Source organism: Anser anser (assembly GCF_964211835.1).
Source record: "Anser anser genome assembly, chromosome: 1".
NCBI classification, from domain to species: Eukaryota; Metazoa; Chordata; class Aves; order Anseriformes; family Anatidae; genus Anser; species Anser anser.
Window position 1 is genome coordinate 118,649,469 of NC_139720.1, and position 24,237 is coordinate 118,673,705.

Genomic DNA, 24,237 nt, shown 5'->3' on the forward strand with positions numbered 1-24,237 from the left:
AAGCTGTAGCACAGTCTTTTGGGTAGAACAAGTCTGGGGAGAGAAAGGTAAGAAAATAGCCTACAAAACAGAGTGTATAAATTCATCTCAACACTTTGTTCTGCTAGTGTTTGCTATGCAATTGGAATTTCTAGAAGTCCATTAGTTAGAGGAGTGCAACGACTGCATTCTTGCTGCTTTCACTTCCTCTTACCAATGAAATTATTTAATGCTTCAAGACACCAAGATGTTTAAAAAACCTGTATATTCATTTTTTTTTTTATCTAGCAAATGTGTTAAGTTATTAAAAAATGGCAGGTTCCACAGCTTATGTAGAATAGTAGGACCTTACTTCTGTAGTTCAGCACGCACACTATTCAACCATACCTGTAAGAGGGCCAACGTTCCAAGCGATGTTGTTGCACCAGCCGATAGCCTGAACCCAGTGAACAGTGCCAGCATTTATCCACACCAAATCCCCTGGTCTTTGAATAAACCTATAAACTGGGACATTGGCTTCATACAAATCCTCCAAATTTGGCCACCAAGACCCCATTAGGAAATTCATATTGTTCCTGAAACAAGAGGAGAAACAATTTTCAGCATTTATTAGCATATGTATTAGTAGTCAATACCACAATGAAATTACCTGTAAAAAGTGATCACCATTATAAATGCTATCTGCAACTAATCACTGACCCAGTTGGACTAGACAAATAGAAAGTTTCATCTATAAAATTCCTGATCCTAATTCCACGTCTTACATCCTGCAATATATTGAAATGTTTAACCTTCTGCTCATGTGAAGTCAGTTCATGGCTTCCAGTTAAGTTCTATTTTCCTTTAAATTTCCCAGTGTTAATAATGCTGAGGAAGAGAAATTCTTGGTTAGATCTAGTGTGACACTGGTGCAGCATGCTGTTTTCTTTTTTAACCAGAGCAACTAATTTTATATACAGATCTTACGAATGCTTTCTGTTTCAAGCAATGCTAAACATGTACTCATGCTGTCAGTGCAAGTACGCACACAGGAATGACCTGTTGGTACTATCTCAACTGTTATGCACAGATCTATGCTATATTCAGACAGGGAATACTATACCAGTCCTGAGAAGAATGACAAAAAGGCCTTCATATGAATTTCCCAACAACGAAATCTTATCTTCTAATATGGTTATGCAAAATACATACTTCTCTCCCTTTCTCATCTCAATTTTAGACCATTTTTCTATTGTACCATGAGAGATCATTGGCAATTCAGTTTTCAATGACCATTCAGTGCCTCTGTCAGGCACTCTGGACTGCTTATGAGGTTACCAAGGTCTTAGATTCTCTGTCTCGCTTAGAAGGGCACTGCCATAAGGGCAACAAGCATACCGTCATCAGAGACATTGCAATTGCATCAGTGGAATTACAGTTCTGAGGTGGGCAATCTTTGTAAAGGCTGATGACATAAGAACAGTTGTCAGTATACAGGCAGAAAACACACAGACACTGAGAAGAATTTGCAGAGCTTTGGAGAAGTTCTGAAGAAATGTCAACCGTTTAGGTCAGCTAACTTCGCAAGATGAGAAAAAAAATCTCCCTTAAGATCAAACGAACATGGCATGATGAGGGGACGCACCTGCTCCTCCTCTTTTTTTTTTCTCCTTCTCCTTAAGCACGCACTCTACACAAAGCAGGACATACAAGCTCTAATCCTGGAGCTGGTCCAGTATTACCCAACGGTCAGTATACCTCAACTTTTTAAAGCAAGTTACAAACTTGTAAGTGTATGCAAAGCATGCCATGACGCCTCCTAGAATCTGGGTAAACTAAGCTCTGCCATTGGAAGCTGCAAGAAACTGTGCCAAATAGCATGGCCGTGTACTTGCTAGAGTACAACATGTACATTAATCATTATCAAGACTAACAGCATACATCACCAGGAAAATACTTCACTCCATCACTCCTAAAAACAAGCAAACAAACAAAACAACAAACAAAAAACCACCAAAACAAAAACCCAGCTCCCTGACACCCCAATTCTTTTTCGTTACCCTACTACAGCAGCCCTAAAAGTCATTATGAAAGCATCACCATTTGGTAAGAGTAGGGGTCAGCTTTAACGTGCGTAATAAAGTGGCTAGACAAACAGCAAGGACTGAGACAGATTACCTGATGTGGCAACATTAATGTTTGAGACAAAAACTATCACAGGGCACCTACGGTAATCTAAGTTTCTGTACGTTCCAAAAATGCTCTATTTTGAGTACATTCTAGATTTTGCATTTTGACTTGTTTTAAAAGACTTTTCAGACTACATGGAAAACCCATAAAATATCCACTTTTAACACCCCCAGTGAGTACTTTCCCCCTTCCCATTAGGTCTGATAAAGGTACAGAGAACTTGATAAAAATAAGGAACAGCATGCCCAGCTTACTTTTCACAGAAGTCATTCATGACACCCCAATAGCTTTCAGGGACAACAAACCATTCACAGTCACCTGGACCGATATTTATATTTACTGAACAAAAGTTGTTATTTTCTTGATGACCTGAAATTTAGAGAAAAATAAATACACTTTATGTAAGGCTGAGCTATCAAAATAACACCGTGAAAATGCAAAGTTAGTTACAGTTACTAAAAAAAACTACAAAAAAAAGTTTTAAAAAGTTTAAGATTTTTATATATTTTTATGTATTTTAATATTTTTTTATATATTTTAAACAGTTTAAAAAAAAACAGTTTAAGTTTTTATATATTTTTATGTGATACCTGTTGCACTGTTTAGGGGCTTCATAGTATTAAGAAACGTAATTAAGTTGCCAGTGACAAGAGAATTCTGCTTTTGTTAGTTTGTGGAAAATGAAAAACTGGAATTACTAATCTTATGAATCTGGCCAACACATAAGCAGCTCCCCTTTAGTAGAAATAAATGCTTCAAGATGTTAAAACTTGGATTTTGTGTTTTGTGACGGCTCTTAACAGTCCCAGTCAGGAGCAAAACTCCATGACTTCAGGCACTGCATAGACAAGTGGCAAGAAAATCTTTCCCAAAGAGCTTTCAAAATCAATGTAGAAATGCCAGAATTTTATCTTCTTTTGACAGCTGGAAAACTGAACCATAATCCGTAATGGAATTATCTAAAGAAGTACTTCAGCGCAAAGAGATTCTGAAATTTAGTCCAGATCCCACAAGTCTCAGTCCAGTGCCTGTACTGGTTTTGGCTGGGTCTGAGTTAATTTTGGCTAAGCATCTGCCTGCCAATGGGAAGTAGTGAATGAATTCCTTATTTTGCTTTGCTTGTGTGCGCAGCTTTTGCTTGACCTATTAAACTGTCTTTATCTCTACCCAAGAGCTTTTGCACTTTAACCTTTGTGATTCACTTCCCCATCCAACTGGGAGGGGAGTGAGCAACAGGATGCGTGGTGCTTAAAGGCCTCCGGGGGTTAACCCACAACAGTGCCCCACCACAACACTATTCACTACAGTCTTATTCTCAAGGCAGTCGAGAATTTAAAAAGTACAATCACCAAGCATTGCAGAAATCCATAAACTTTCACTACATGGAAATTTAGTGCTTTGTACATGCAGAACTAAGTTAAATGAGAAACTAAAAAATTCTGAATGTGTGCTATTTTATCTTGTTCACAATTGCTATAAAGTAAGAAAAATTTGCAGTGCAGTTAACACCACAAGAGTAGAACCTGTTTTTTTTTGTTTGTTTGTTTGTTTCTGTTGTTGTTTTTCCATGCAAAGATTATACTCACCTGGTGTTCTGCTTCCTGGAACCTTCATGTACAACTGCACTGTGTTCATGCCCAGGATGGTATGACCAACATGGCTTAGAAGATTTCCTGCTGATACCACACGTACAAAAGCAGGAAGTTTTGTCAGTTCATGGAGTTGCAACTTCCACCTGCAGCAAAATAGCAAATTGACAAACTGTGAATCCCTAAAACTCTTCTAAGTGTTTGGGAAAGACAAATATTTTTTAAAAATTATTAGTGTAAGAGATGAAGGAGGAGACAACCTTCTGCTGTGTAACTTACCGTCTTTAAAGAAGGAAGTTTACAGAATGCAATAACCTTACTCGATAGCTACAGAAATTTAGATGGCAATTTTTATTTAACTGTGAACTAGAAGACCTGATGACCTAACTCAATCTTGTAGTTATCCAGTCGGTTGCTATACTGCTGGAAAACCCTCCTTGCAATTTACACCTTGGTGTATATCTTTTCCAAGAGAACACATAGGTTTGCTCTCCCCGTACTCTAACCCAGTCAGGAACTGTGTTAACCATACTTTCAAGATCCAAATGATAATGATGACATGACATTTGCTAGGAAGACTGTCTGAACACACCTTAACTTGCAAACACTATTGCTGTGACCAAGAATAAAGTTAACTGTATGCACGTGCTACGGAACTGAGTATTTGTGTTAGTGAAAACGTATCTTCAACCACAAAAATCTCCAAACTTAAGTGTGGAGCTCAGTAATGTCACCCAGGCATCTGTGTTACTCTTTTGATTCCAAAATATTTCCAAATAAAATCACACGTATGACTGGCTAGTTGAGGGGGAAAGATAATTTTTGGAGCAAAAGCTGAGACTGCAGGTCAGATGATCTGGCATCTGTCTGTGATCCTTTAAGAACTATTTAAAGTATCAAAATCCAATTTCTATGAGCCTCAGGTTAGTCATGCTTAGATTAAAGTCTCTCACCCAAAGCATTGCTCTGAGGGTTAGTTTATTGGCAACAATTTTTTACCTATAGATGGGAAAAAAAACCAATACTTTAGGAAAAAAATACTTTAGGAAAAAAAACAATATTTAAAATTTCATAACAATCTCTAAACACGCATCTGTATACACACTGATATTCCAGAGAAGATGCCACAAAAAACCTATCAGCATCTTAAGCAGGCCTTATTCCTCAGTTTCCAACACTATAACATTTTCTCCTGCTATAATAACTGAAGTACATCAGAATTTTTCTACTGCAGCTGGTGGGACTGACAGCCTATATGTAACAGTATATGTTTCCTTACATTTCCAAGTTGAGATTGAAGAAAAAAGTACTTTCTTTTTTTATCTATCTTTTTTTTCTATCAGAAAAGGGTATTTCTGATACATTCTCAAGTTTTTCTGTGCTACTTTCCTCCACTTCTTGGCTTCACAAAGATATCTCTAGTCTAAAGAATACTCTGTGTTTCCACCCCTCCCCTTTATGTGTGTGTATGTGTTTAATTCTGGGTGAGTATCATGGCTTATCTACATGTATGCCTCAGTCTGTTTTTTGCTACCCATACTGAACTCTGTTCCTGGATAGTGAAGCAAGAGCTAACAAAAAATAGAAACCAAAAGGATGAGCGTAGGAACAAATGGGGATGGAGGAGAAGGGAGGAAAACAATTTAAAACATCAGAATGGAACACAGGAATGTATTAGAAGGATTACTAGAAAGAACAGCAACTGATGGACGCTTAAAGTTCTTTACTGAAAAAATAAAGATCCTGGAAAGAAAAATTTGAAAAAAGATTTTAAGGCGAGACAGATTCATAACAACTTTTTAAATATTAAAGGTAACAATTTAAATGCGGTAATGGGGCTTGCAACTGGAACTGGGTTTATCAACAAACCAACTGACCTCTGAGAAGAATGCATTAGTTTTCCAGGAGTATCACACTGTGGAATACCACTGTGAGCAAAAGAAACTGCAATCAGACTTACTTTTTGTCATCTGACAGGTCAATGTTGGTCCCAAACTTGATTGTTTTAAAAGGTCCTCTTCTCCTCCTCCCAGAGCTGTAAATATAAAAAAAGTAACAGTGAATGTGAAAGTGAGAATTGATAAAAACAAACAAACAAAACAAAACAAAAAATAAAACAAGCTATAGAATTATTATATTAATACCACACTTACTTATCTGAAGATGTGGATTCATTATCTGAGTGGTCCTTGTGGTGACTCTTTTTCTCGTTTTCCTCCTATAAAATACAATTGTGAAAATGTTTAATAATTTAAATAAATGATAATAACATTTAAATATAAAATAAGTGTATATATAAAATACAGGCATATAAAGGTATGAAGTGATAGCCTGCTAACAGACTTAAGTACGTTTGTTTCAAGATGGTCGTATAATCTTTAAAATATCTGTATCTGGAATATTATATGAGCATTACTGTTAAAATATATAAAAAACAGTTGTTAGTCAAAAGACATTGAAAAAAATTCTTCTTGACTAAAAATTCAGTCAAGTTCAGGCCAGGACGACAAGAAGTTTCTACACTGTAAATATTTCTGTTAGCCTATATTAGAGCGGCAAATTAATGTTTTAGTTTGCTTCATTATGCAGGTGAAAAGGAAACCAATCTAAATGAATAGTGCTAACTTTTTAGACAAGAACATTTATCTACCTTCAAAATCAAGCAGGTCTCCTGACATGAAACTAGGATGACTAATATTTATAAAATTCATTTTATAATATCCATTATACAAAGTCTTTTGAATTTTTAATAGCCATCTGCTATTTTAGCACTGCAGTACTAGGACCATGACTACTGGAAAAAGTCTAACTAATATTAAATGACGTAATTTTATCTTTTTAGCAGAGTGGGCTCAAAATCCTATTCTAAAACCTTCTTTTTTCACAACTAGACAGACAAAGAAGGTGAAAGAGTAAGATGAAAAGTAGGAAAGAACTGCCTGGATGCTATCCAAAGATCTTTGTCTCTGAATGGGACTGTTGTTAAGTCTCAAAGTGCCCTACGTACCTGAGAAAGTCTTATTTATTCATCCTTTGAATGAAGGACAAAGAGAAACAAAAAGGAACCTAGTGATGATGGATTTATGAAATACTGAAAGACATGTTAGAAAAGCAATGTAATAGTTGTTAGAGGGAAAAAAAAGAAGGTCACTTAAGGCAAGCCAACGTGATTGTGTCAGTAGAAAGAAGAAACATGGCTTTCATTTGAACACTACAAAAGTCACCTAAGGACAGGACAAAGTGGTGTTAGGCAAAAGAAGCACATGCACTTAGAACAATGTCATTTTGATTTCCAAAGGAAAAATGAAAAATTGTCATTATGAAAATTATTTTACATGCTACATTTTTACCCCCAATTTGTAACAGAAAAAATAAACAACCACCACCATAACACCAGAAAATACTGCAGTTGCTTCTTGGTGCAAAATCAAAGCTGAGACTTTCCTGTTGACAAGCTCATACATAACCAATCACGTACTTTATTAAATGTGCTTTTCTGTAACATTATATTTATGTCATGTTCTCCAGTCCCTCTGAACTGATGCTCAAGAATACAACGCTGGTGCAAATCTTCAAGAAAAATCCCATTCATGTCCCAAGCTAGGCCTATCCACACACTCTTAATGATTTCAGTGCTCCCCACCTCCCAGTATTATTCCTGTGTCTTTTCCTCATTCTATACCAGTCTCACTCAGAATCAAAACTACCTTGCTTTTTCTTTTCTCCAACCACAGATTCCTTTCTTTGCTTCTAATCCTTTCCTCTAATGCATGAAATTTAAATTGATAATTTCTCTTTTTCCCTTTATGAAACCATTGTTGTTTTAGCATAACAGCAGTGAAAACTGCAACCAACAACTGATTCCCTACGTTTTCCCAATTATCTAATCAACAACCAGTCAATAATACCTTTTCTTTTTGTTTCACTTTACCCTAATCTTTTCACAACACTCAATAACATACGCCTTAGATGAATGCCCATAGCTAATTCCAAGGATGCGCTCACTACTTCAACAAAAATATTGAAAGTTAGTACCAATAAAGTATAATGTATGTCAACTTCTAAACTAAACAGAAAATGTTATGTTTGGAACTCAGCTGTAACAAATATGGAAAGCAGTCACTTTGAGGGGGGGAAACATTAATATAGTATTTTAAACCATTACGCTGAAAGAAAAGTATGAGCATAGATTAATTAAGCATGCTACAAAGAAGGAAGAAATATCATTTCAAAGCATGTATGAAATTAGAAGCAATACAAATAAGAAAACTATCTGAACTTCTACATGTTTTAATATGAATTTTAACATCACTATATGAAAGCTTAAAGGTAACAAGCTTTTAAAATATATAACAGCTAGGAGCTTTACATTAAGAAAATTAAGTCTACATTAAGGACCTGCGAGGAACAAATACCCTGAATACTGTTTGACTCTTCATTCAGAATGGATTTTGTAAATTTATTTGTGCTCTTCATGCTGATGGGAATGCCTCTATTTCCTTGGAACTACTGCATTTTTTCCCCAACAGCCATTACTAACACAATTTGGTTCCAGAGTTAGTACACAGTTCGTATGTTCTAACTTGAACAATGGACTCACCCTTAACGACTCCTGGAACGAAGAGGCCTGGTACTGTGCATATTTAGCAATTGTTGTATGAGATCTACTGCTTTCACAACGCCATATTTTCTTTGTTCCAGTGGGGTCCCAGTTTTCATCTGCTGGCTGCAGTAGTTGTGTCCTCACTTCTACTATGTGTTCATTATTTGCTTCTACCAATGTCTTAGTAGAGAAGAGTCCTAAATCTAATAAATAAGAATAGAATTCACAAATGATAGATAAAATATTACAAAAAGTTCAAAGAATATAAGATATTAATACTTAACATTATCTAAAGGATTAATCTAAAACGTATATATTTTTCCCTCAGCCTTCAGAATACAGCCCACCTATATCTTAAAAATTAACACTTTTGATAATGCTCAAAAAGCTTTTCTGCACAACAGTAAAAGCCTAGAAAAAACTTGGCAGCTACTATAGTATGAGCTATATTCCAGCATCTGTAAGATGTATATTCCAAGAAAAATCTGTAAACATGGGTAAATCTATTACCAATGAAATATTTTTCAGACAACTAGAGCTCTATGAATGTACTTCCATTATGTAACACACTTCCTACTAGCAATGACAGTTTTTCTAGCTACGAAGTTCAAAATATTTACTGAGGCATAGAATCACAGAATCATCTAGGTTGGAAGAGACCTCCAAGATCATCTAGTCCAACCTCTGACCTAACACTAACTAGTCTTCCACTAAACCATATCACTAAGCTCTAAATCTGTACACAGTGAGATCACTAAATCTAAGCACAAAGACACATGGTCATAGTTTCCATAAGAAAAAAGACTATCTGTAAGCCCCCATGCCCACGGCTCAGTTCCTCTCCATGATCAACAAACTCTGCTGGAATTTTTTTCAGAGATGATCTAGGTTAGAAACAGTGGTGAGCTAAGTGACAATATATTACCTTCATTAATTGAAATACAAAACTAATACAGTATTATAAAAAAAATCCACTTTAAAGAACTGAGAAGCTTTAAACTTTTTTTTTTTTAATACATACATTTTTCAAAGAAAAAGAAACCAAAGTAAAGTTACCTAATTTAAGCGCTCCAGCAAGGCCACGTATTACAGTAACAGGGTTGTTTGGATTTGTACAAAACTGATGTAAAGGTGGAAAGAAAGCATCTCGTTTATTTTCCAACTGTAAAATTATAATGGAATATATGTCAGATGAATTTAGACTCCTTGTTTGTAAAATAAGAAAGAGTAATAAAAAATGAGAAACAACAAAAAGAAGACAGGAATTTTAACCATTTCCCTGCACTGGGGGGATTGAACAGCAACACCATACAACCATTTCCATGTTATAACTGAGTTCACTCCTTCTGAAATTAATTCATTATTGTAATTTATTTCTTGGCATGAATTATTCCCAGGTTGCTTCAGCTTTTGCAACTCAGGTTTCCTGCAGTTTATTTCTTTACCTGACAGTAGCCCTGTAAATTCTCTAAACCTGCAGAATTCTCTGAAGAGCAAGATAATATACTAACATTCTTTTCAGAAGTCAAAAAAGCTAATCCTACAGATAACACACATGAGAAACAGTATAATTAAAAAGAGCACTCTCTGAGTATATCTCATGTTAACTAGAAAAATAGATTTGATTTTCCTATGCTTTTGTGCACCTATGACTTCAATTTTATGCTATAGCTTCCCCTGACTTTTATTTTTAATTGCTATGAACCTTTTAAAATCCTACAGACTGTGACCAAAATACCGATGACACTGTAAACAGGGACTGCATAGATGCTGAAGACATCTCTTTCAATAAAAAAAAACCACAATACAGATTTCCCAAATACTGGGATCCATGTTGGCACATCTATCCAGTATGCTGCAACATGGGGATTTACCAGCTTTGCACAGACCTGATGAAGCTCTGATGGACTCTTAATTGGGTAGATTAATTCAGGTGCAACACTTTGAACACGGCACTATTGCTTCCATCCTAACCTAATGCGTAGGCTGACTGCTTGTATAGTATCACACTAAGCTGCCAAGTGCTGCTGGTCCTGAAGTTCATCTGAGTAAAGCCAGCCTGAGGTTTTTATATTAGCTGTATGGATATACTATAATTTACTCTTCCATTATCAAGGAAGTTGGCTACAATTCTTCATCAAGCTATTACAGAACTTTGTTTCCAGAACAGAAGTTTAAATGGTTGCATAAAAAAAAACCCTACCTACCTAAAAGGTGTTTTTTGTAGGCCCCTTCCAACTGAACTATTCTATTAAAAAATTTGTCTTTTCCTAATTATGACATTTTCTTGTTCTCACCACCTTAACACTTGTTAATTTTCCTTACTATATTTTGAAGTAGACTGTTCAGAAAGTTCAGTTTAATTATTTGATCATTCATCACTTAAACTGTCACTTGCAAAAAAAGTTCATCTTAAATATTGTGCTTTGTATCTGCTGAACCATTTTGCTTATTCCACCAATATTTTAAGTATTAAAACATAACCCCCAAATTTTTGAAATTGTTTTTCCCCTTCTTCACTGATCTGCTGAAATTCTTAATTTACAAGTATTTTAATAGTCAAACCTCGTCTCAAAATTCTCTTTAAGTTTAGCATTTTTACTGCTTATATACTAGTTGGGAGAGCAGTGTATCTAAGTAATTAAAAAAGACAGTCAGCAGTGTACTTCTACCATCAGGTTTACTTACATAAATACTAGGTGTAGGTGGATTCAGCTTGTCCTTTGGCAAGGGAGGGTATGGTGGAGGCGGTGGTCGTGGAGGTGGGCATTTATCCAATAGAATACTACTGTTAGATAAGCCATTTTTACCCAGATTCCTAAAAGGAAAGAAGAGCTGCCTCTGTCAATACTTGGTAAATACAATAAAAACACATTAGTGTCATCTCTTCTGCAAAATATTGACATATAAGGAGAAACTAATTCAAGATGCAAATAAAGCTCATATATATATTAATCAAGAATTCTCACTGTGTAAATTGATGTTATTCAATATCATTCCCATTTCGCATCCAGATCTGCAGCATCATCACTATTAGTTAAAAATAAAGCCAATTTAAATAAAAACATAACTCACTTGACTAAACCTAACACAGAAAGCAGGTTTCAACTAGAAGCAGAAGAACCTCACACAAGGCTGACACTCGCCAGAGGATGCAGAATTCACAGCAACTGAGATAACGCAGTCTGCTAATACTGTACATAGCACTGTGACAGAGCAGTGAAATGATAACGCCTCAGCCTTACACTGCTGGAGTCACAAAACACTACTGGAGCCCCCCCCCAAAATAAAACAAAACACCCAACAACAAATACAGAAGACTAACAACACCAAATTAAACAACCACCTACCTACCCCTCCCTGATTTACACATTTTGAAGCCAGAAGGAACCACTGTTACTTCATCTTATTGCTTGAGCGACACAGGAAAAAACCTGGTTAAGTTGCCGTTTCAACAGCTGTACTTGTATGTGAATCAGGACCTTACTTGGTATAACTGCTAACCTTTCTCTGTGGGTTTTTAGACATGGATAGCCCCCTCTATGCACATTAACTTCTATAATGAATGACTTCGGGTGCTGCAAATGAATGTAGACTAAGAACAGAACACACAACTTTCAGTTAGTATCACCAGGAATTCATTAACTAAGTCATCCCTTTTTGTTGTTGTTGTTTTTTGTTTTGTTAAAAATGACTGAACTATTTTAAAATTCTTCCAACTAGCTAATATTCAAATCCTTCTTCCAACCTCACTTGATTTGCTAGCTACTGTTCTTGCCACCTCCCAACGCCTCACAAAATAGGGTATTTCTAATGCATAATTTAGTCATTTATCCTCATAAAACTCACTGGCTACAAAAACATTGTTCTGGTAATGAAGGTTCTTCATCAGAAAACACAGCTGACGCAGCATTAGATGAAACTCCTCGCAATAAAGCTTGTCACAAACATAGAAACCATGATAATAGCACTGAGAAACATCCTAGAGGTTAATGCTGGCATGTATGATTTCAAATCAAGCTATCAAAAACAATGGCTGTTGGACTTCGGGCTTAAGACCAGAACAGACTGACTGTTACAACAAACACTGAAAAGAAAAAGAGCAAACATCTCACCCACTTCAGGCTGCAGCAAAGATGAGCATCCCGAGAAACTGGTGCTCATCGTGACAAGCAACAATTCAAAACTTCTGCCAGATTTATATCCTATACACTTCTATCCTCTGACAGAAGATCAGAGCAATATAGACACAGACTTAACAACAGTCTCCAAAACATGCCTATCAAAGTACCAAACACAGCTTATTCCTTGTGCTAGGTGAGTCCAGTGCCAAAATAGACTGCAACCTCAAAGAAACTGCAAGAGCAATGCGGACGCTCTGATGAAGCATCATCCAGCTTGATAAAAACTCACTGACCTATGCCTGATGTCTGAGGTAGTTCTTGCAAAGATGCTCCTGCCTCCCCACCAAAAATAATCACCCAGAAAACAACTTAGAAACATGGCGATATAAAATCACCTCTACCCAAAGAAACTTATCGACCACGGCTGTGTGAGTCTGAGAATCAAAAATATATGCACAAGGTTAAACTAGAGTAACTAGTTGCTTCTAAATCTGTTCTTTAATCTTTGTGTTATCAAACTAAACAATAAAACCAGGAAAAGCAAATCCATAGCATTAAAATCCAACAGAACTATGAAAAAAAAATCAGTTTAAATTGAACAACAGTTCTCGGGAACTTTCTGATGTGAGGAAGACCAAACCCGAAGAAAAATGAGAGTGCTCAAATCACTGGTGTGATTTAAGCTTCTGGAGGCACAATAAGGTAATCAGCCCAGAGCAAAAACTCAATAAAGCCAGGGTACGTGGGGTCTTCAGGGAAGAAGGGGGCAGGGGAGATAGGAAAAACTGCTGTATGCTTAGGGAAATTACACATTTGGAAAGGCAAACGAGATACAGAAGAAACCAGACAGTAGTACAGAGAAAAAAATCAGATGAACAGAGGTATCTCAAAATCAACACTTGAAGCTAATGCTACAGCAAGTGACTCTGAAGTTTCCTATTAAGTTACTGAAACCCTGTATGGAAATTTCAAGAGGAAAAGGGCCAAAGAAAAAAAGCCGAGACAGGAAAACACCTGTAATTCAAGGGACACAGGAAGCAGATGGGCAGAATCTTTAAAGTTGTCTTTAGCAGACCAGTTTCACTCTTCTTTTTTTGACCATCAATAACAGTAACTTACTATTAATAGCAATACAAGAGAACTATTAAAGCATTATCCACAGTGTGCAAAAAAGAGTGATGGAAATTATTAAAACAAACAAACAAACCTCCCCAGAAATACTAAGTAAGACTTGAGAGTGGCACCTGAAAGGAAATAGTCTGGCTATTCACTGACTATCTCCAGCAACGAAAACACAGAACTGCAGCCAGTCCAGTGAAAGGTCCTTTTGACCACAGCAACTGTAAGGAAAATCTCACACCTCTCTGTCACAAGAGCTTATTTTTGTGACAGGATTTCATACGGGCTGAAAGAGGCAGCAGATGCAATGCTAAATTAAAACCAAGCCTGATTCAGGCCCTAAGAAAATATATGTCCAGGTAGTCGCCTACAATGCCATGATGGAGGAGTGACTAGAAGGACAGGTTTCATTCATCATTCACTCAAACTGGCTTTTCACAGGCTGCAGGGGCTGCAGAATCCCCCTCAGTCCCACGGAAGCCCAGAGAAGCTGTCGGCCTGGCCGAGACAAGGGGAGAGGCAGGGCTGTGACTGACCACAGCACTGCCCAGAGCCCAAGCTGCAGCTCCCAGCTCGCTCCCATTTGCTTGACAGGAAAAAGCAACAACTCGTGTAACTGCTTCACCCCATGGACCAAACTCAAATTGCCAGGTTTATGAGCGACACCAACAGCAGCAGATGGAGTAGGTGCCCGGATTTTAGGTGATTAACTGACCTCTTGAATAAACAACCACCAGAGTCACTAAAACACCCATTGTTCATTTTACTGCTTTCTAGGGTACATTCCCACACCTCCTAAAAACAGTTCACATCCTTCAGTCAGAGCACAGCTACAACAAAACACCATGTTTCCCACAAGCACAGGGCGATCCAGTCTCCTCTGCAACTGCCCATCAACTACAGTCAACTACATCAAGAATATTCTGAAGTTAGCATGACGGTACTTATTTTCCATGAACCAGGACTCGTTATCATCAATCCTTTCCATTTCTTTAACGAATCACCTCAGTGTTTTTATCATTTCACTCAGGCCTCACGTCAGACTGCCAGCATCACATTCACAGGGCTCAGCCTGTTCATTCCTCTGGAAGCAGTCAGTCCCACAGCATTTTTCAAGTCCTCTGCAACTTTTTTCATTTTCCCAGAACTACCAAAACCCAAATACATGATCAACAACAGCTCTCTGGCCCGCTCTTCCACAGCTCACGGACATCTGTTATCCAGGCCTCCGACTTAAAAACACCAAATTCAAGTCTAACTACTGTTCAGTGTCCTCCTTGATTACTGTGAAAACAGAGAGCGCGTTATCGTACATCCCACGGTGTGAACACGCTATCTGCCTTTTTCCCAAGCACAGAACAAAAATATTTATTGAGCTCTTTTGCCTCTGTATTGACTATCCTAAGAGCTCTGTGCAGTCATATTAAGCCTTCGTATTTTTTTGTGTGTTTATCCTATTTCATTCCTGGCTATAGTTTTCTTCTGCCGAGCTTTGTTTCTGTTACGAGTTTTCATGAACTTCTAGCTTCAGTGCTTTTGAAACATTTGCCCCTTTTCTTTTTAACGCCTGATTGCGACTTTTTGAGGGCAGTGAAAAAGTTGCTATACAATTTCCAGCTATCCATACATTCGCATTTTAGGTACATTTTATAGGCCAAACAGAAGCTACGTTGCAATCATTTGCACTTAAGCAGTTATTTTTGTTGTGAAGTCAGACTAAGTGAATTATTATTTGAGGATTAGCTGCCTGAGAATTAACAGGGTTTCACCGCTCAGGAGATTATAGTTATTCTGAAGAATAAAATTAATACCCTCTCTTTCCCACATAAAAATCACATTTAACATGAATATAAGGAACAGTGGGTTTACGTGATACTCTATCTTAAATCCATCAGAATTACCCAATCTACAGAGAATGAACAAAACGTCTTACAAATGTGCTTGCAGAAGCACGTGAAGCACTGGGATGCATGGTACTTATTTGACCCAGTCCTGATTCAAAACAGAAATACCCAGTCTTCCTTAACAATTAGTGGACGCAATTAATTTCTTTCGTAGTGCAAGTTATTACAAAAGCACAGGAAAATGGCTGTCGAGATTCCTCATGCTGGGAAGGAGGTGGTTATTCACAGTGCCTAGCGCTGGCTCTCCCAGGCTCATCTCCTCAGGCTCCTTCTGCAGCTGGTAGAAAGAGATGCACTCTCAAAGGGCAATTCAAAGAAGTTAAGCCAAGCTTACGTTATGCTTAAATGCAAGTAATGCCAGATAATTATACAACCTGTTTATAATGCAGTTCTCTACTTTAGCCTTTCACAACCAGGTACTAGCTGGCAATACTCCCAGAGATCTTTCAAACCTACAGAAAATCCTACAATATAATTGTGGATTTTCTCATTATGCAAATGTATTTCTAATCATTTTTGAATTCTGTTCTGGTTTTGACCTCACTACTATAGCTTGGCAGAGAATTTCATAGGTTAATTATATGTTATGTAAGAAATAAGTGTTCCTTTTTTCTTTTTTTTTTAATGACTTATATCTTTCCCTTCTATTTCATTTGATAATCACCTTCTTCTTAGGGTATTAAAATAAGACAAACAAGCACATTAATGACTTACGTAAGAAGAGCATTATAAGGAGTGGTACGAAACTCTCTCTCAGCATTCTCCCTCTCTAAATGTAACAGCAAAACACAGATCTTTCCTATTTTTTTTTTTTTTTAACTCCCAGATATTTCTGCTGCCCATCTGCAGACAAAACTGAATGCATTACTCCAAGCAGGCTTTAGACACTGAAATCCCAACATTTAAAATTCTAATTTTAAAACTTTTGCTACAGTGAAGGTGACTTGCCAGAAGGAAGGTGGCTTTACAGCAACTGAACAATTTGCCCTCATGCCAAACTAGTCTTTTGCATACAGACAAAAACCCCTTTCCATAAAACAGGAGCTGCTTTTGTTTTTAAGAAGCTTAATCGGGCTCCTGTCTACATTCCCCTCATATAGAGTTGGGCTCTCTGGCTCTGGATTGCAGCGCTCCCAACCCAGTGATTCACTCACTGCCTTCTCGGAGCAGATCTGATCGCCAGGCAGCCCTTCAGAAAGATCACCCCGAGGTTGTTTCTGCCACAGGCTTCAACACAGAGCCCACTGAGCAATGAGGTGTCAGCTCACTTCAGCTTCTGCACTGCTTTTTCCACTCCTCCTCATGGCTCTTATTTCCCGTGCTTCTTTACATGCTGGCCAGTCATCAGCACTTTTTTCAGATTTGTTCTGTCCAGACCATCTTCTGCTTGCTGACCTATACTTCTATCCTTTTAAAACATCCTTCCAGAAGCAGCTCATCTCTGCTGGTCTCCTGTCACTTTCTTTTCTCCATTGAATGCTCTCTCCCCTTTCTCGCTACACACCAAGCAAAAAGAACTACAAAAAGTGTGTCAGTCCCTTTTAATATGCATTACCATCAAGCCTACACCTCTCATCTGCCTCCCCCAATAAGCCAAACCAGTAAAGCTTTCAAATTCAGAAATGCCTGTGAGTTTCACAATTAGGCTTTCTGTACGTTACCATAGAAGTGACCACGCTAACTTTCAGCTGCCACGAGGCTGCCCAATTACTTAGTCTGGCTTGTTGTGAATTTTTTGAAGACTTCTTACACTGACTCTCAACAATTATCAAACAAAAGTTTTGTCTGGAGCTTTGCATGCTCTATTCAGGCTGTGAATGTGCTTTTATAAATAACGATAAAAAGTAACAACTAGGCTATTTCTTTTACGAGAAGCAAAACAAGGCAAATCAGGAACTTTTTTATACTGCTTAAAGGAGGGACTCGACCTCTCGTCAGCTTCAGAGGCAGTAAACGATGGAGCATCTTAATTTGAGATGGATACTGCATTTTTCACATTAGTCCTGCAAGATGCTAATGAGATGCACCAGCTGAAACACAGAGCTAGAGATCAGCTGGTTTCACTTCAGTACAAATAAACAGCTCAAGTTTTAAATCTCGAGTCTTGTGACAACATTTCATTAATTCTCCTTTCAAAAACATTGCTTGTGGGAAAAAGATACTTAAATCTCAGAGTACAGAAAAGAGGTTTTGATAACAGTTTTTTAAAGGAGCCCAGAACCAGAGCTCAACAAGGCAGCACGCTCTGTCTTTTTCCCCCATGTCTTAACAACTGGCTTATCTAATAACAAACAGAACAGTTATTCCTAGCAAATTTTCTTCTTTTAGTCACAACAGATTTTCATTTATGCTCAAAATTACTTGGTCTTTTCCATGACCTCTTCTCAATGGGTGATTTTCTCTAAGAATCTAAGGAAGGATAATTAATTTAATAGTACACTCTTATCTGTGATTTTGCTCAGAGGCTTAAAGAAATTTGGTTTACTATACAGACGGTTTACTACTCGAAACATAATAATTTAGTTGTTTTATAACCACCTTAAAATTTACTGTTGCAATCAGTTTTATTGGTAGGGAAGACTAACCGAATTACACGTACAGTTCTCAGAATCACCTCCTCAGTTCGCTTTCATCTGTACAACAATTCAACATTTGTTACCCCACTATTCTCCGGAATAGCATCTAAATGAGATTTGCATATCTCAGTCAACAGCTCAGCTGCTGCGTTTCTAAATTCCTCGCAACTTCTCAGTGAACATCAGCTAGTCCTTCAGGGGAAGCTCCACTTAGAAGCATCAATAGCTACTACTCCAGCACCTTCCGTTTGACCCCTTCTCAGTCTCCTAAATAACCTCAGCTCACCACATGAATAGAATGGGTCTCTGTTAAATATTTCCTCAACATCCTCACTGAGGAAGATGGACATAAAGAAACTTTTAAGCCTCTGGATGATCTTGCCCTACTTAAGCACTTACTTCAGTCTTTGAGGAAACAAAACCTTTACCAAGTCTGCTCTTACAAAACAGACAACCTATTCAGATACAATTGAAAAAGAATCAAATGGAGTTGCCTGTTTGGCACGTGTTTTGCATTTTATGATACAAAGGATCTCTATCCATCCAATGGCTTTGCTTGCACAATTTTTTAAGAAAATGCTTACTTACACAAAACAAAATTACAATCTCCTAACATTTATTTTTGCCTGTCTGTTTCTACTTTTAATTTACATTTTCTGAACCCCTTTCCCAAGAATTGATTTTACCTTTAAAAGAAACAGCTTTCCTATCTCTGATGTTCCTTTGTTCTTAAATAACACGCAAAATCCTAGCAATATTAACAAACAAGTCAGTTTTTAGCGGTTAGTATTACAGTGCTGCTTTCTATGAAATCCCTCCTGCGAGATAAGAGATTTCATTATATTGCAGTATGCTATCATGTAGTAGGTCAAATATATTTACATTGTGAATAAACTCTTCTGCATTACTTAATCCCAAACTGCTAATAATTTCAGGTCATTTGTGCTCTAGACACACAAACCTGTAGGGTCTGAAAGATGTAAAAAATGGCTTCTCTTAGATAAGACTTTTTTAAACTTGTAAGCGTTTGAAAAAAGATTATGTAAGAAATAGACCTTGATGAATTTTAACGTGACTTACATATAATATTAAATACTCTGGCTTGGAAATAAGTATATATATTAAACTGAACCAAATACAGAACAATGAAGAAAACAAAAATTAATACAGAACGCTGGCTATAAAGACAAACAAGTTACATCCACCTGCTCCCATCTGCCAAACTGTGTTTTCCCCCTTGATATTATCATCAGGAAGTTTATTATAGCACAGTTCTTGTTGTTGTTGTTTTTTGTTTCTTTTAAATTTAAAAAGTAAAAAAAAAAATAATTCACGTCTCCTATTGTGGATAAGTTTTCTGCAACTTTTACAGGAATTTTAAAAATCACATTTTATGGTCTCAAATTCAATTTTGTACCTCAAGATACAACTTAGAGAGATAGTACCTAAATGTAATCACCACTGCATCAAGTACTTTCAACTCTTCACTTTCTCCTTACATTACACTGTGTTAAAATAAAGGTTAATATGCTGAAATTAATTTCATAGTATCCAGTACGTTAGTATATAAACATCTTTTATTCCACTGTGTCTACAAAGTTTCCATATTTAACCAATAAATGATTTTGTGCTGAAAGCCCTGCTAAGTGTTCTCCCCTCCAGACATTTCTCCCTGCGTCAGTCATGCACATAGCACCTATGACAAGGATGTTCTCACCAGAGCTCTGCTCCCAAGCCATCACTGTGCATGCATGTCTTCAAACACTGACACGTTTGAAAAGAAAGCAAGGGCTGATCAACCATTCGGTACATGGCTGGGATAGCCTTGCCCTCAAATTCGTGCTCGCAAATTGAAAAACAAATAGATCCGGGTGACAGAAAAACGAAGCTATTATACATTATATTATATACTAGTTATGTTTATAGAGTTATCATTTCCATTAGTATGAAAAAACATGTAGACAGGATCTTTTCCCTAAAAGGTAACCAGTGCTAGCAGCAAGCAGCACAAAAAATTTTTCACATATGTAAAAACGTCTGCCTGACCTCATTTATACTTTAGGTTTATCCTAAAAACATTGTGATTATTACCTTGTTGCCAGTCCCACCAAATCTCTCAGAATCTTTTATTATTAGAAGACATACGCAGATACTTCCCAGCAATCCTGCTTTACTAGGACAGACCCTGTCTCTAACCTTAGTAGATACAGTAAGTAGTCCAAACCCATACTGAAACATTTCTTGACCTCCAAGTTACTGAAAAAGTCTGTCCTCAATTTTTGCCAATGCTCATCTTTCTCAGCAGTTGTTAGCTGTGTATACAAGTCTTCTGCCTTGCTGAATGAAGGTGCAGACAGGCTGAAGAGGGAGCTCTGAATCTCTCCTCAGTAAGTGCAGTGACAAGCAAAAGGCGCATCTCCCACTTCTGAGCTGCCTGCGAACTCGATAGGCCAAAGCACTGGCTTATTATGTCCCTTGAAAAATGATGATTACATGAGCCTTGGAAAAAATACGGATTTTAAGAACCCAAGTGAAATCCTGTAGGAAAAAACATGAGACCTGACTCCGACAGAGGTTAACAAGTATTTTTCAAAAGGTCAGTATTTCAGAATTTGGGTCCCTGAATATTGTTAGAAACTTTCATGAACATTTTAAAACAGAACTCATTTTCATCCCTGTAAATGAAAGAAAGCATAATGGCAGCATTCAGCCAAGCACAAAGTAAACAAAAGTCTCCCTGATATGCAGATCACGACAAAGATCTATAGGTGCTGCCCACGTTTAAAACTCAGCCCTAAAATCCTGCTTTAGCACCAAGTTAAAATCTTCAAGCTGGAGCCTGTTACCAGCCCTCGGTGGTCAGATGCGCTCTGCTTCTCCTCAGGCAGCAGCCGGAGCGCTGCGCTGGGCCAGGCCACATCCAGGCCCTGAGCGCCGCCGCGCCTCCGGCCCTGCGTCCATGTGGAGCCTGGCCCCTGCCTCTGAGACCCTCACACCAGTTTTTGAAACCTCATGGACTACTACGGCTAGCGATGAGAGCAAAAAAGGACGGGCACTGAAAGCTGCTTTAGGATTTTTGTAGTAAAAAAGCTTTTTGCCGCTCAACACCAACCGCAATCCTCATCTATGAGGCGCTTGAGAAACTGCGTACTACAACAAGCCGAACACACCACTGGGCTGCACAAATACACTTCCCATTACTCCTTCCAAAAGGGCTGCACGCAAATTTCTGCTAAGCAAATTTGGAAGAGACAGACCAGCTGCGCTTCAAGAAAGAACTTTACGTCTCCAACAGTTTCTGTTAGGATAAGTGTAATGCAAACGCACACGAACACCAGACACTGAAGCTATTTTTATACTGCTACAAGCAAGAACATATACATGGTCCCAATTTAAAAAGCTTTTAAACTCCTTGTTTTTATGAATGTGATAGATGTAGACAAGTCACTTGGAAATGAACATTACAGTATAAGACTCAGTACTTGAAAGACAATGAAATAAGCTTCCTACAGACTTTTTTTTTCTTTTCTAGGAAATTTTGAAGTGTTAACCAGTCAATATTAAAAACCCCACTTACAATTTTGATTAACAACAATTATTTAAAATACCTTAGATCTTGAAAAAATATTCCAATTGTATGGTAAAGAAAACCCCACTGTAACACATGGGTCTGAATTTACTGCCATTGTAATCCACACACCTACAGACACAGATACAGCTCAGGTCACTGAGCTGTAAAATGTTGTGAAGTATTTTCTATTATTTAGTTCAATGTCTTATCATTATAAATACTTTACCTGGGTAATAGATACCTATGGAGTGCTATACTGTGATCAATATAATTCATCAAATCCCAGCACATGAGAGACTGGTAACTCTCACAATCACGATGAACAGATGCAGCTTTTTTGCATTTAACTGATTTATGAGGGTGCAGTGAAAAAAAGGTTATAAACATCTTTATCATTTCTTTAATAACCAAAAGGGATAATGCTTAAAAGCACCACAATGAATTCACTGTGTCACTCCAAACTAAACATTCTGGCATAAAATGTATTGAAATGGTAAAAATTCCAACAAGAATTCCGACACCAGAAAAACACGGATAACATTTCAACTAAAAGAACTGTAAGCAGAGTTAAGTATGGAAAACAGCAGTGAGTGCAATCCATAACATTCAGTAACCACCTGCTTATGATTTAAGGGACTTCCATGAGCTTCACAGACATCTTACACAACTTCCACAAATGGCATTAAATATAAGACACAGCTACAGACATCACATACCCTAAATGGTCAATTCAATTTCTTAGTATTTTGGATTTCAAATACAATTATTCTGAGGAAGAAGGGAAATCTCTCCTAACACTACCTAAGGACTTTGCTATAGTCTACGTAAGACAGAATGTCAACAGCAAGCACAATGTGTGAATTTGCAAAACTATTTCATTATCTGTCAGAATTCCTGCTAGCCTGTGTAAGTGTGAAGTGACCCTGCTTTTGAAGGAAAATAAATTACTTTCAGTAAGCTTTGTCTGAATTATACACAGTAAAGTTTCAAATGGAATAAACTACCTTACGTTTAATATATATTAAGACTGATAACATGGTGCGTTAATACAGGACTGTTAAATATGGTAAACCCAGAATTTACAGTGAATTAGCCTTCCTGATTTTGCAGTGTGTAACACCATCAAGCTGCCTGCTTCTGAGGAGAGCTGACATTTCAGACTTGTCCATGTAACTAACACGTTACACTTCTGCCTATTAGCACACTCATATCCCACAGGTACTCCGACGTGCCCACATACTCCAAAGGTTCATAAATAAACTTTTCCCCTTTTAAGTAAAGACTGAAATGGTATAGATGGCTGCCAGTTTTAATGGAAAACAAAGCCAGCCACCGAAATGCTTTTCCATTTTCAGCAGGTGCGTTTTAAGTCTTTACACTTGTAACACTGTCCATGAAAAACTTCTCCAATACTTTAAGATGTTTAAGGATCTCATTCTGATGATAAGATTTGTTCAGTGATAGCAGAGTGCAGTAATAAGAGCAACACTATGCAGAGCTCTGCTATTGTGCAGGACGTCTAAATACAGGGCTTGTAAGGAAGGACAGAAGTCTCAGAACATTTCAAAATAATCACTATGTCTTAGAGAAAAATATCATTACTATGGCAAAATACGTCTTTCCTTGATACAGGGGAGTCTGAAATTATCGTTGTTACTGTTAGAACCTGTATCTAACAAAAGGGTTGGATTTCAAAGGGGCCCTGGAAATGCACTTGCTGGATGTAACAATCTAATCCTAGCTCTGACTTCTGCTGACCCTCTGACAACTGCAGCAGTGTCTCACCAACAACCCACACACAAACCAAAATTATGCAGACTTTACAGATGCTTTTTTATTTCTTTTTCTTTGGAAGAAAGGGGGAGTCCCACCATCATTTTTATTGATTTAACAATACCTAGATAAGAAATAAGGAACAATTTCAAGGCTTGAAATCTGGTGCTTCTGCTACACTGCTTTTTGGTAAGCCAGACCTAGGAAACCACAGCAAGTGCTAAGGAAGTACGCTGAAGTTGAGTACTTGGAGATAAAATGAGCCTAACCATTCCAGTGCTAACGTGTCTGTCAAGATGATGAGACTTTGGCGTCAGAGATGGACGCTGGCAGACTTAGCCGCAGCAGTTTAAGATATCACAGCCCTTGGTCTGCCAGCCTCCTCTGCCAGAGGCTACTGGCTCCTGCATAGGCGGCAAAATTTGCTGCATTTCTATACCGCAATCACTGCCTAATGTCCTTGCCAGAAGTCACTGCTAAGAAGCATCGTCTTGAACTTCCACAGCCCATTCTGCCGCACCGTGCGCCATCCTGCAATCCCAGCAACGACAGCCCCAGGGAAAAGGCCATAAAGTTTGAGGTCCTTTCCAGGCTTCCTCATGGCTGGCTTCACTTTTCACTTTCATTATGCATCTGATGTAAAACGATCATGTTTACTGACTAAAGATAATAAGTGACAGTGACATAGCTGCTAATCAGCTGGAACATAAGATGGACTAAGACTGAAGACCTCTGACCTCTGGAGAGTCAAAACGATCCACATGGTACTACAACAGACAAAAAGGCAGCTGAAAGACCGCGCTCTTACAAGAAGAACCACCGTGAGAACA

At 37.7% G+C, this 24,237-nt stretch overlaps 1 protein-coding gene across 15 annotated transcripts in view; it reads right to left on the reverse strand.

The window, feature by feature from the left end:
- The window catches only part of KDM6A (lysine demethylase 6A), a 155,555-nt gene that overhangs the window by 12,349 nt on the left and 118,969 nt on the right, over nt 1-24,237 (reverse strand). For all 15 annotated transcript variants that reach the window (XM_083837717.1, XM_083837725.1, XM_083837726.1 and 12 more), the window contains 8 exons: nt 11,029-11,158; nt 9,397-9,502; nt 8,338-8,543; nt 5,891-5,955; nt 5,698-5,772; nt 3,735-3,883; nt 2,403-2,517; nt 367-554 (listed from right to left, as the gene is read on the reverse strand). In XM_083837717.1, the coding sequence (XP_083693843.1) occupies nt 367-554; nt 2,403-2,517; nt 3,735-3,883; nt 5,698-5,772; nt 5,891-5,955; nt 8,338-8,543; nt 9,397-9,502; nt 11,029-11,158 (1,034 nt within the window). The remainder of the gene's footprint in view (nt 1-366; nt 555-2,402; nt 2,518-3,734; nt 3,884-5,697; nt 5,773-5,890; nt 5,956-8,337; nt 8,544-9,396; nt 9,503-11,028; nt 11,159-24,237) is intronic.